At 40.1% G+C, this 12,598-nt stretch overlaps 1 protein-coding gene across 3 annotated transcripts in view; it reads right to left on the bottom strand.

Moving 5' to 3' along the window:
* Positions 1–1,668: 1,668 nt before the first annotated feature.
* LOC145486839 (metal cation symporter ZIP8-like) overlaps positions 1,669–12,598 on the bottom strand; it is a 23,394-nt gene continuing 12,464 nt past the window's right edge. For all 3 annotated transcript variants that reach the window (XM_081465554.1, XM_081465552.1, XM_081465553.1), the window contains 6 exons: positions 9,099–9,276; positions 7,652–7,821; positions 6,930–7,115; positions 5,802–6,564; positions 5,009–5,196; positions 1,669–4,170 (listed from right to left, as the gene is read on the bottom strand). In XM_081465554.1, coding sequence (XP_081321680.1) covers positions 4,051–4,170; positions 5,009–5,196; positions 5,802–6,564; positions 6,930–7,115; positions 7,652–7,821; positions 9,099–9,276 — 1,605 coding nt within the window. In that variant the 3' untranslated portion in view covers positions 1,669–4,050. The remainder of the gene's footprint in view (positions 4,171–5,008; positions 5,197–5,801; positions 6,565–6,929; positions 7,116–7,651; positions 7,822–9,098; positions 9,277–12,598) is intronic.

The raw sequence follows: 12,598 nt of genomic DNA, 5'->3' as shown, positions 1-12,598 counted from the left end.
CAACGGTATCGCTGAGGTCATTGGTTCGAATTCCCTACATATCTGCGAAGTTGGTTAAAAACATCCAATGAGATATCGTTCTTTGGCTCACTTTTAAAAAAAAGATTAGCCGAAAAAGACAAAAATTCTAGCCAGCTAAGAAAACAATGATTTTAGAGGAGACAGGTACGTATGTAGGAGAGCCCCCCCTCCCCGTTTACCCTCTGTCTGTCTGAAACTATCATGATTTGACTCATGATTCAGAGAGTAACTCGCGTCTGGGAAGTGATTTATTAAGTGCCCGGCCAAAAGATTGGTTCTGCTGTGATCGCTTTCCCACGATTTTGAAGAAAGAGCAGGCGGTGTACAGTGTTGGCACATACACATACACGTGGAAATTTTATTGGCTCTGGCCAGGTGTTTGCTTTTACCTGTTGGTTATGCAAAAAAAACATTCTCTGGGTCAGAAACCACTTCAACTGGAGGCTCTCAGTCAAATTCTGAACTCGCCTTCACGTTAGACTTCACAAAACGTTCGGACTCACTTGGACTAAACTCCATCGAGTTTCCTTTAAAAAAAAAACAAATCAGCCAGGTACAATGAATGAAGCCGTAATACTTTCAGAAAGAAGTTCCCACTAACACTGCACTTCGCATATTTCAGTTGGAAACAGACCGCTGATGTCGATCGAAGAAAAGAATTGTATGGCGAACAGTTTACTAGCCTGCGAGCAGACTCAGGGAGCAAACCGATCCGGCGGGAAGGAGTCTGGTGAAGAGGCGCCAAGAAAGTCACTTTCTGGTCTCGCGGCTTCGCCGCTCGATTTCGCGCTCCTGGCTACGCCGCGCGCGCTTGTGTTCCAACGTGAGCCTGCTCGCAGGCTACCAGTTAACCGCATTATATCATTGCATTATTACTGCAGTCTCCTCCTGTAACCACTCTATCTGGTATTATATGAGAAACACTGCCTAGTTTCTAGGCCTCGATATTTCGCGACAGAAAGTGGGAACAGAAACCAGTCAAAGAGAAACAATGAAACAGGAAGCGTAGTAGGCGCGGTGGCAGATCGCTTCTCCGTTGTAGGGGTGGGGTGGTGCAAGGAGACCACAGGCGAAATATAAAATAAAGGATTACCCCCCGGGGGGTACTCCCAGTAAAATTTGGCGGGGGTATGCGACCCGCTTCCCATAACCCTTACCCTATTTATGGCCAAAATCTGCAATATTCCCCACCCTATTTATAACCTGACCATAAATTCGAAGCCCTATTTATGACCTAACCCTTAAATCAAAACCCTGTTTCAGATCTGCGTTACAATTAGTTCCCTAGTTCAGGCCAATATTGAATTACTGTAAACATAATTTGCGAAGGGCTTTTGTTGATTTTCTTTTCTATAATGACAAAAAAGTGACTTCTTCTTAAAAACATACCCATATCTAGGCTAGAGTGCAAAAACCATACCGTCAATTTATGACCAAAATGGCTAAAATCAGGTAAAATCGATACCCTATTTATGACCAAAACGGCTGAAAGACCATACCATTTGGGGCCGCACATGCCTATGTATTAGCCCATATAAGGTAGTACCCCCCCGGGGGGATTTTCAAGCTCTAATCGCTGATAGACAAAGATTACGCACTGCTCTTGAAACTGAATCTTACTCTAAAATACACAAAATAATTGTAGGGTTTTTTTTTTTTTTTTCTTAATTTAGAGTGTCCACTAAAACAATTGCTAGTTCAGTCGTATTGTGTGATCGCCCGGGTGAGGGCCGGGTAGATCCGGGGTAGTTCTGAAAAGAACTGTTGTTGATGACTGACGTTTCGTCAACCTGAGCGGAAGTCGTCTGGTTCAGAGTCACTCTGAAGATGACTTCCGCTCAGGTTGTCGAAACGTCCCTACACCCGGACGATCACACAATACGAACTACTGATACTCCTGGGTCCAAACTATCTACCATTCAACAATTACTGACTGCTCGCCCCCGTTTTGTATAAGCGATAGTCAACTCGGTTTCGCCTCGTTGATTATTCGCTCATACAGAACTCTGGCTCTTGGTCTAATTTTTAAAGTACTAGACGTAATAAAACTGAAGCAAATGATATCCCCCAGATGAGGTTTCCTTTTTTTAATATTTCATAATTAGCAATATTTTGTTTTAAACAGAATTAAATCAATCAGAAAAGCTAACAATTTAACAAAGATCATTTCAAATATACTTTAAAAGTTCCATATCCTTTGTAAAATATAACCTTCAATTGATAACTTATAGTTTAATTCTTTCAATAGATACTAGATTTAAATCAAAGAATTAATTGAAAATAATTTATATTTTATGTACCGATATTTTTGTACGCATCAAGAAAGTGAAAGAATTCTAATTAAAAAGGGAGATCAACGTTTTGTAAAAAAATTTCCCAGAGATCTTTATTTCAAAGCCCGTAGTTAAAAAAAAAAAAACAATCAGAAATTTTAAAACGCTGGACTCCCGCAACCAAAATGAATACCCAAATAATTGTCAATAGGCATGTTCAATATATTAAAATTTTAACATAGCTTCAAGGCTTTCGGAACAAACTTCCATGCTTGGTGGTGTTTTGGTGTTTTCTTTGCATCCAAGTCTCTTTTAGGAACTGAGAGATAAAGGAAACTTCAGCAAATTTGCAATTTTGTCCTGAAAGCCTCAGTCATGTTAGAATTCTGATATATCGAACGTGGGCTATTCTGATGACTTATCATGTAAAAACGTCAATTCAAAGGTGATTTGCCTGCGTCACAATATCTGTGGTGTTACTGTTGTGTGTAATTGGCGTGACTAATCACACTATTTTCTAACGTCGAGGTACAGCTTGCGTGACGATTCACCGCAGTACGACAGACGGGTCAAAAAAACTCGTGAGGCACGCTTTAAAAGCCGACTGAAATTTACCTTAAGCTAAGTTTTTGAAAGCAAGACCTGTTAAGAACGTAATACGTAACGAACCACAGAAAAGAGCGTGACGCAGTTCTTTGAACACGGCGTGAAACAGCGAAACCTAACCCACTCCCTCCCCCTCTTTTAACATGCCGTGACACTAGCGTGACCGAAGGCCCGTAACATGGCGCGATACTTTTACACCCAAATATAGTCCTAAAGTCCTGTATGGCATTGCACTGTGCCAAATCTCTTGCTTTAAGCACCCAGAGAAAACAGGATGTAGAACAGATCTGAACAGATCCGAACACCCAACGGATCTAGCGTGCACAGATCCTGGGCTCTAGTGTTCCAATATGGTTCTTTCATACCTCATTCTAAAGAATATCATTGAAGTCAACTCAAATTCACGATTCCCAAAATGGGACTCTGTGACACAGAAAAATTAATATGATGCGCTAGATGAAATCCTCGTAGAGGTGGTAAAAAGAAACAAAACACAAAACGTGTTAGATCATCATACGATGATGTAAAGGATCACGGATTTGCAATCAAAGGGATAAAACAATGAGGAAGATTTACCCTAAAGTTGTAAAAATTCACATGAATCTTGTTGAGAAAAACCATTTGACAATAGAAGTCGCTATCCATTACTTTTCACAATTGAAAAAATTTCATCTGAAAATACCTCACCAAAATGATTTACATACAAAACGGGATTTATCAAAAAATATACCCATATTTTCCCATAATCGACTCGTTTTACTTAATCTACGGCCACCTATAGAGAGCGGTTTTCAACTGAGTGTCGTGAAACCAAAACCAAACCAATTACAAACAAATTAGACAACTCAGTCAATTTCAAACCGTAGTAAACCAAAACCAAAGTAACTGCCTGATTACTTTCGAAACTCAAATGAAAACCGCTTTATAAGCTTTTACTTGTCTTCACGTTTTCTCAAAAATCGCCTCTCAGCAATGTAATTTGAACTAAGATTTGAATAAAATCACACTCGGCTAGCGAATTAATTTAACTGCTCTAGTTTACGCCATTAGTAAAATAAATAACAATAAGCTATCAAGACTTAAATTATTTCCTTAGTTTTAGTTGTTACTAGATTAAAATTCCTCAATGAATTACCAAGATTCAAATACGTTAACTCTCATATAAAGCTATAACAAACATAATAGACACTCCTGTTAATATTCCCATATTTTGAGATAAAACAACGGACCAGCCGCCTCCTTCATTTATGTAGTTGCTAAGTTCTGGAAGCTGTCAGAGAAACAAAACAGAAATTAGAAATTGAAATTTGACATTTCATATCTTTTGTTTGCCTTCCTAGGATGCCGGGCGCTTTTCTCGTAACGCTCTGTGACTGGCTACTAGTAGGAATTAGGGAAAAGTTTAACCGGACAAATACTGAAGTATTTCAGAAGAAGATTTCCCGCGCTTAGGACCAGCTTGTTTGGTTCTGCGGGTAAGAATTTGAAGTGAACCTGCAAGACTTCTGTTACAAAACGTATCAAGTTTAACTTTTTAGTGACTGTCTTAACTTTTGGCTTGAAACAGGAGGATTTCCGAATTGAGTCGTTATGCGGCAGTTTTGGCGGGAAAAACAGCGGAAACCGCTCGGACGCAGTGCTGTGAAGCGCTTGGCGCTTGATACAGTTTACAAGTTTTCTTGCTCTTGGCAATGTACTAGTCAATGTTTACCAGGTCATATATTTTCCCACATTTGCACCCAACGCTCGGTTACCTAGTTTCCTGCACTTGGCACCAGTTGTATGTTTGCAATTTGGGATTGATTGTGTTTTTGCATAATTTGCGTTTCTTGTTATCGGGCAGCGGTTGTCAGTTTGGGTTTGAGTTCGCTGTAATAACAGCAGAGAGTAAATACGTGGGTTGGATAAGGGCGTGGCAATCTCGGTTATCAGTTAACATGCCAACCTATTTCTCAGCTGCCACTACATTTTGCAGATCAAAGATCTCAGTCATGTCTCAACTTTTAGCTCAAACTGAACGTCTTATTTCGCAGCTGCCAACAAAATGTTTGACCAGTTCTCAGCCATCACTTTTAAAAACCGTTAACTGTGCCAAGTAAGTGACTCACCATGTCAACCAGGGATATATAGAGGAACATGCCAGCGGTGAGTGCCAAGACCCAGGTATGAGCCGACTGTATGTCACCGATAATGATGCCTAACACAAGGCCAAGGTAGGAAATAATGGCCGACGCAAGGTTATAGGCGAGGGCCTGTCTGAAGGTCAGGCCTGACTTCAGCAAAATAGCAAAATCACCTGAAAGTAAAAGAAAAAAAGGATGAACCAATTCAATATACTATAAACGAATTAGCTTGCTAACCACCTTACGTTCTCTATTCAACTTTTTCTAGTTCATGTACGTCTTTCTCTCAGGCCTTCACAGTCAAATAACATTTCGGTGACATCTTGAATGACCGCGGCGAAATATCGAGGCCAAGAAAGAGGGAAATTTTAGGTAAGTTTGTTGTCTTTAGTCTTCGTATTTTCCAGCGAAACCTGCTAAACGTGCTTATTTTGTGTGCCCTGAGGTCAAGCATGTTACTGCATCCATGTGGGCATCTCTAGAGTGTCTTCTTCCACACAGATCAGATAATAATCAAAACGCTCTGGTCTTAGAAAAATGCAGCACTTCCCCGGAGTCTGAATTCCATTTTTAAACCCTTTTCGGATCACCTATTCTCGCTGAATACTTCAATAATATCACTAAGGTGATGTTTCCGTTTCTTCTAGATATCTGTCTCAGTGCTTGAGAATGCAATGATATTGTAGATGAAACGAAAACAAATTGAGAAGACACAAAAAAGTTGCTTTCCCATATTATTTTCCAACGCACCAAAAAAAATCGCACAAGGCATAATTACCTAATTCATGTGGCAGTTCGTGACAGAACACCGCTATAGCTGTAGTGAGACCGCTGGTCAGTGAGGCCGAAAACGCCGTCCCCACTACCAGACCGTCACTGAAGTTATGAAAACCATCACCCACAATCACCATCCATGCTACAGTGGCAATGGACGTGGCCTTGTCAATCTTATGGCTGTGGTGGTGATGGTGGTGGCGATGGTGCTGGTTGTGGTCATGTTCGTCCTTGCGGCTGCCATCCAAGTTGTCGCTTGTTAATGTTGTCTCCGTGGTGATGGTTGTCGTCTCATTGGGGACTGGGTATGAGTACTGGACGTCACCGCCGTGACGGCGAATTTGATTGACGTTCTGGTGTGTTTGGTTATCGCTGTCACTGCCACTGACAGAAAAGGTGTTGTTGGTGTAGATGTTGGGGTGGATGCAAGACTTACCCTGTAGAACAGCCACAAGTTCCGTGTCGCTGAAACTGTGCTTGCTACGTTCGCCCAAACAATCTCGTTGATAGCAATGGTCACCATGGCAACTAGGTTCCCACAAGGGCTCTTTTTCTTGAGAGCTCTCGGACCTGGTGCTGGCGCGCTCCTCTTTCCCAGACTCCACCAGGACGAGTTCACATGACGTAGGCTTACAGCCTTTAGAGAAGTGACCGTTGACCTTGGGGAAGTGTGCACCGTCGTAGCTGATATATCGCTGAATTCCAGCAAGCCGTGAGCCAATCATTTCTTGATATTTTGCAGCCCGTTTATTTTTTTCTCTGAGACTCTGTATTGCAATATAAACAAGAGGAACCTGATGTCAATCGTAGCTCAAACGGAGAATAGAAAAATGTCGGGTATATCGAACTGGGAAGATTCGTCTAAAGGTAATGTTCAGGTAAGCGGGTGATGGAAAAGGAATCGTTTATGCTTATCACTAAAAAAAATGCTTCACTTTCTAACGAAATCCATTTTGTTTCATAAGTATTACGTGTTATAACAGTTTTACACGAACACAGACCCCAAACTGGATTGGAACATATTTGTTTTAGCCAATCAGATTTTTATCAGTCAGATTGGCCATAACGAGGGCTATACGAGGACAGCTTTCTTTGCCGGTCAGTGCTTATGTAATCATCATCAACTGTTTACCATTTTATCAGGAGATGTAACTTCGTCGCACATGTGCAAGTCTTCTTGTGAGCGTTTCCTTCCTGCCGTGCGCGCCTTCATTGTGCACTCTACCATGAAAAACACGTAGATTCCGGCCATGATGACACATGACTTGTAGATGTTCATTTTATGCCCTTCGCCATCGCTGTGACCGGAACTAAAAGCCTGAAAATTCAAACAAAAAACAAAGGAGCTTGGATGTGTAAATATATCTGAGAAATGTTTCGTATTCTTTTTCTTATCATTATTTACTACCTGAGAAAATTCCAATCTTTTTTCCATCAGACGGTAAGTCCTTTAGTCAGTCAATCATTACGACCATCAGTTAGACTAAACCAGTAAGCCAGTCAATCAGTCAGACAGCCTGAGTCAATCAGTCGGGTCGAGTCGGCCGGTTGGTCAGTCAGTCAGTCAGTTAGTCAGTCAGTCAATCAGTGAGATCATCAGTCAGACCGAACCCGTCAGCCAGTCAGACAGACTGAGTCAATCGAGTCGGGTCAGGTCGGTCAGTCCGTCAGTCACTCAGTCAGACTGAATAAATCAGTCGGATCTAGTCAGTCAGTTTCTCTATCTATCCGCCTAACCTTTTCACTCTCTGTCTGTCCGTCCGTCAGTCTGTCTGACTGACTGTCTATCTATCTGTCTGTCTTCCCCTTTTTTCTTCCTTTGTTTTGGATAATGTCAAGAGCGTCTGCACTCACATGTGGAATAAGATGAAGCAAGGCGTCTCCGGCCAAGGTGCCGACAGCTAACGCTACCAGAAATGACATGATCTTCTTGTATATCGAGTGACCCATCAGAGGAATGATTGCTATGGCTAGGAGTGACGTCAGACTAATGACAGTGATTGACAGGATACCATAACCCCAGACTACAAATCAAAAACAAAATTCAACAAAAACAAATTTCTCTTTCTTTTTATAACAAACAGTGAGAAAGCCGAGACTGAATGACGGAACTTGAAACCTAGGTAAGTAATTATGACGAGTTTGCTGATATTAACTTTAAAGAATTTTTAAATTTTGCGTTTTTTATGGGGCATTAAAGGTAAATTTGCGAATAAATAGAATTTTGTTGTATGAAGTCACAATTATCTTTGGTGTTTTTCTACCTTGATATGGATGTTGTTAAACTATATAGCGTTAGGGAACGGGCGAGGTTAAACGTGCACGTGAAACTCCGCTGATCAATTAGTACGACCGGGCCGCGATCCATTCTCGGTGGACACTTGCATAAAAGTTAAACATCTGTTTGTGTTTTAAGCGAAATTTTAATTGCGTACTACTGTCAGCAGTCTGCATTCCAAATTTGGGCCTAGCACGCAACCAATCAGAATGCTCCTTTCATCAGTATTGACTAGTAAGCCATGTAATATACGTTGTTATTTTAACAACGTCCTCTGTTTCGAAAGTAATTTAATCCATCGCAAAAAATGACTTCACTTTAATGCCGAGATAAATAGCTGCAACTGATAGCATACAGTTGCTTGAAGTGCAGGGAACTATATTGCTGGACTTTCGTGCTTCCTTGCGAGAGAGCGATCTGTAGACCGACGTTTGACAGGTGCTTAGAGCAAATAGCACGGTCGATTCTCCTGGGCTGACAAATAAATAGCTGCAACTGATAGCATACAGTTGCTTGAAGTGCAGAAAACTATATTGCTGGACTTTCGTGCTTCCTTGCGAGAGAGCGATCTGTAGACCGACGTTTGACAGGTGCTTAGAGCAAATAGCACGGTCGATTCTCCTGGGCTGACAAATAAGTTTCAAATTTTGAACAAAAGCCAAGAAAAGCTGGATTATTTAACTCACGAAATGCTTTTCATTCGTGAAAGAAAACCTAAACTGAATATGCAGTCGCATTCGATTCGCAAGAAAGTAATTAAACGCACACCACCACACAGCTTAGAACGTTTGACCGACACACTGGCTGACTGCCATCGTTCCATTTAATTTAAATTCAACATTACAAGTAATTATTCCCTACTTGAATGGAGTCAAGCGCCGTTTTTTCGCTATTTTGTATGTTTAACTGTATTTCGAACTGTTTTCTTCTCTGTAAATGTTCTTCCAAAAGCGTTGCACTCCAAGTTCTCCGAAAGTTTCGGGTTGTTGTAAGCATAACATGCACCATACACAAACAACTTACTATGTAACATTTTGCTGGAATCTTCACCCACTTTACTGCTTCCAGGTTTTTCTTCAACGCAAGCGCCCTTCTGAAGCTGACGGATTAAGGATGGACAGATCCGCACGAAATCGTCCTCGTTTATGCCCTGTGTCTCCTTCACACCATGAATGTTCATCAACTCGTGCTCTTCCAAGCACTGTAATGAATATAAGTGTACAACATCAAATGAGGTTTATTTATACATGTTCCATCTATATACAGCGCGCCAATTGAAAACCCAGCTAAATTTCCCACCTGCCATTGATATGCATGACAATTGAAAGATTAAAAAATCTCTAAGCTGGTGCTTCGCCTGAAATGCCGCTGGCAATTAACAAAATACCGATGATTCCAGTGATTCTGCCGTTTGAAAGAAACACCAAATACGTTCCTGGCGATAAATCAGTAACTAATAGCGTTGCCGCTTTGCTTGCTCGACTTTTCATTTCTGGCAACGTTAATTTTTTTTCACTCTTTCACTTAGATTTTTTTCCTCTTATTTTATCATAATTGTAATTCGATTTTATAATCAGACAGTAGCTCGGACTGATTTGAAAGCCACTGGCCGGATTTAGTTACATGCGTGTGTAACGTATTTCTATGGTACAGTCTCAAATAGAATTTAAATTTAGTGGAATTTAAGTCTCGCTTGTGAATCTGCAGTACACGAAACTTAAAACGGTCAGGAAAATAAAAAAGCTCGAACAATTTTGTTGAGCAACTGCGTACAATAACCTCTCTCTGATCATGGAGTGCTATTTCGCCGGCGAAACACTTAGTTGTGCACAAAACCATTTCTCGATGCTGGAAAAATATTATATACTCAGTAAGTTTAATCCAACGGTGATGAATACTTCAACTAAAAACGCCTTTTACCTAGAGGTTCAAGTCGTTTTGTAGACTAATTCAGTTTGGACTCTTCCATGAAACGAGATGCTGAATCTCGTTTTCTTAGTGAAGAAGTTGCCTAACACCAAAATAAAGTTTGCTTTAGATAGAAAAACACTAAAGAATTGAACTGAATTGTGGATCGAGCGATGCAACTTCAAGTTAAACATACCTTGCTGTCATGCCCAGTTGCAATATTCTGTAACTGAAATCAATATTTTCTCCGGCACTAGATTCTTGCTTTTGATACCAAACGAAGATACTCGATTACATTTCACGATCGATATGCAATATTGTTATCAGATGCATGAGTGTTGAAATAAATAATTGATATCTGGCGTGAGAAACAAACTTGGCAAACCTCTACAATTTTCTCAGCTTTAGGTTACGGTTAAGAATCGCCACGCAACGTTTCAAAAATTGAGCCACATAGCAAACATTAAAAAAAAAATGATTTTGACTTTCGTAGTGGAAGAAAAGAAAGTCCAAAACATTTTCGTTTCTGTCCGAATCTTTGAGTTCTGTCCAAAGGGGTTTTTAAATGGCGCTTCGCGGCGCGTCACCACAAAAACACAAACTTTTTTCACTACTGCCCTTGTTTGACTGCAGGGGGAAACGTTCTTGCAGTTGAATCAATTGATATTTTTTTGATGATAACTATCACAAAAGCAACAATGTATACCAACAAGACCACGAAAGTTAAATGTAAAAAAAAGATAAGATAAGAAATTTCGAAGAAGTGAACTTGAATTTTAGTCTTTGAAATTTGATATTAAGTCTTTAAATTTTGATATGAAAATCTTCAAAAAAGCAAATGGCTCAAATATAGTACAGGTAATAGAAATTTCCTAATAAGTTTTAATTCAAGACCTGTGCCAATAGTTTTAATAACAAACCACTTGAAACAAATTGATATTAATAATCGATTAGCCATTTCACAGGTGAGAGACTGGATAATATTTCAAAGACAAGAAAAGAACATTTTCGCTCATTTCTTTCTTAAAGGATTTTAAGGAACATTTCTCTTGTTTGAAATAAGTCTTTATCTATACAGATTTACAAAGGTAAGAGCCGTCAATATATTTGCGTGCTTGCGAAGGGGGGAGGGGAGAGGGAAGAAGGAAAGGTGTGAGGCCAGAATTGAGCCTATTTATCAGCTTGAGTGCGAAGACGTTAGGACAAAAACAAAAGCAAAATAATAGTAATAATAGTAATATTCTAACTTTACTTTATAGTGATAACAGTGCATAAAGAGAGTTCGGTAGAAAATTAAAATGACTGGATGTCCATTTGTGCTTTCGAGTTTAATACTTACATCTAATCGTGCCATTTTGCTACGCTTCGGCAGCATATCACTCGCAAGCGGGTTTGGTCGAGTCATGGTTCGTAAATGGACGAGACATAGCTGTTATTACTACAGTTATCAGCAGTTTGACGTGCAAACGAGGCGAAAGGGCCAATTTTGCTTTGTATTGACCCGTTCGCCTCGTTTGTATGCCTTTTTTAGACAAAAGAATATTTGACCGCAGGCTCAACTGTAATAACACCCATGGCGAGACCAGACGAGTCTGATATGCTGCCGAAGCGTAACAAAAACTGATAAATCCGGCCATGACAGGCCCGTGACTTGATATCGTAGGATATCACGAAAGTAGACAAGGTTTTTGATTGGCCATTTGTCAATTTGGGTACGCTAATTATAGTGCCAAAACTATCTTCAAACTGTCTTCTTTGATATTGGCAAAAAAAAGTTCTGAACGCTGTTGCAGTCTGGCGAGAGAGAGAATTTTTTGCTTCGACCTTTGCAGGAAGTAACTTCAATTTCATACCAGCTAATATATCGTATTTCTTCGATCTCCAAGGTGGAGTTGTAAATAAGCCTCTCGATATTTCCTTGAGGCGAGTAAGCCTTGCGATAATGGAAACATGGCAATAATAAAAAAAAAACAATGAATAAATACTCTTACTTATAAAACCGATCTCGAACAAACTGCTGGAGTCAAATAAGCTCCGGGTCAAATAAACGCAATACAGTGCTGCTATCAAGATATAGAAAAATGTCCATGTTTCTATCGAGCTTTTGAGAAACCCGAGTGAATTTTGAGAGAACGAAAAATGCTGTGGGAATGTGAACACGAGCCGATAAGCAAGTATTTCCACAGTTTTTATGAGTCTCCCCATACTTTAACGAGTGTGTCTATGACTCGATACAAACACAGGAAAAATGTTTGTCAATTCTTTCAGAAAAGACCGCGACGAAAAAAAGGAAAATCACTCGTTTAAATTCTCCGTCCTAACGCCACTATTACGTCAACAATTCGTGTTAGTTGTGCTTTTCTATCGAGATGCATGTAAGTGCGTGTTTTCTGGTGTTTTCTAAAAACCGATGGTTTAAGCAAATTATTCTCCTTTGTTTTCAGCGATAAGGTGCCTAAAGCATCTCTGATCCACCTTTAACTACTGCAGGTTATTCGAAATGATCTTACCAGGTACCAAAATGATGACCGAATGAATAGAATAAAAATGCTAAAAAGACAGAAGCAAGATTCAAATAATTTAAAGCCCTGGTCAAACGGACTCGCAAGTAGTCG

The sequence above is a fragment of the Orbicella franksi genome, chromosome 5 (genome assembly GCF_964199315.1).
Source record: "Orbicella franksi chromosome 5, jaOrbFran1.1, whole genome shotgun sequence".
NCBI classification, from domain to species: domain Eukaryota; kingdom Metazoa; phylum Cnidaria; class Anthozoa; order Scleractinia; family Merulinidae; genus Orbicella; species Orbicella franksi.
The sequence above is the reverse complement of the archived record's forward strand: the minus strand, read 5'-3'. Positions and strand labels throughout refer to the sequence as shown.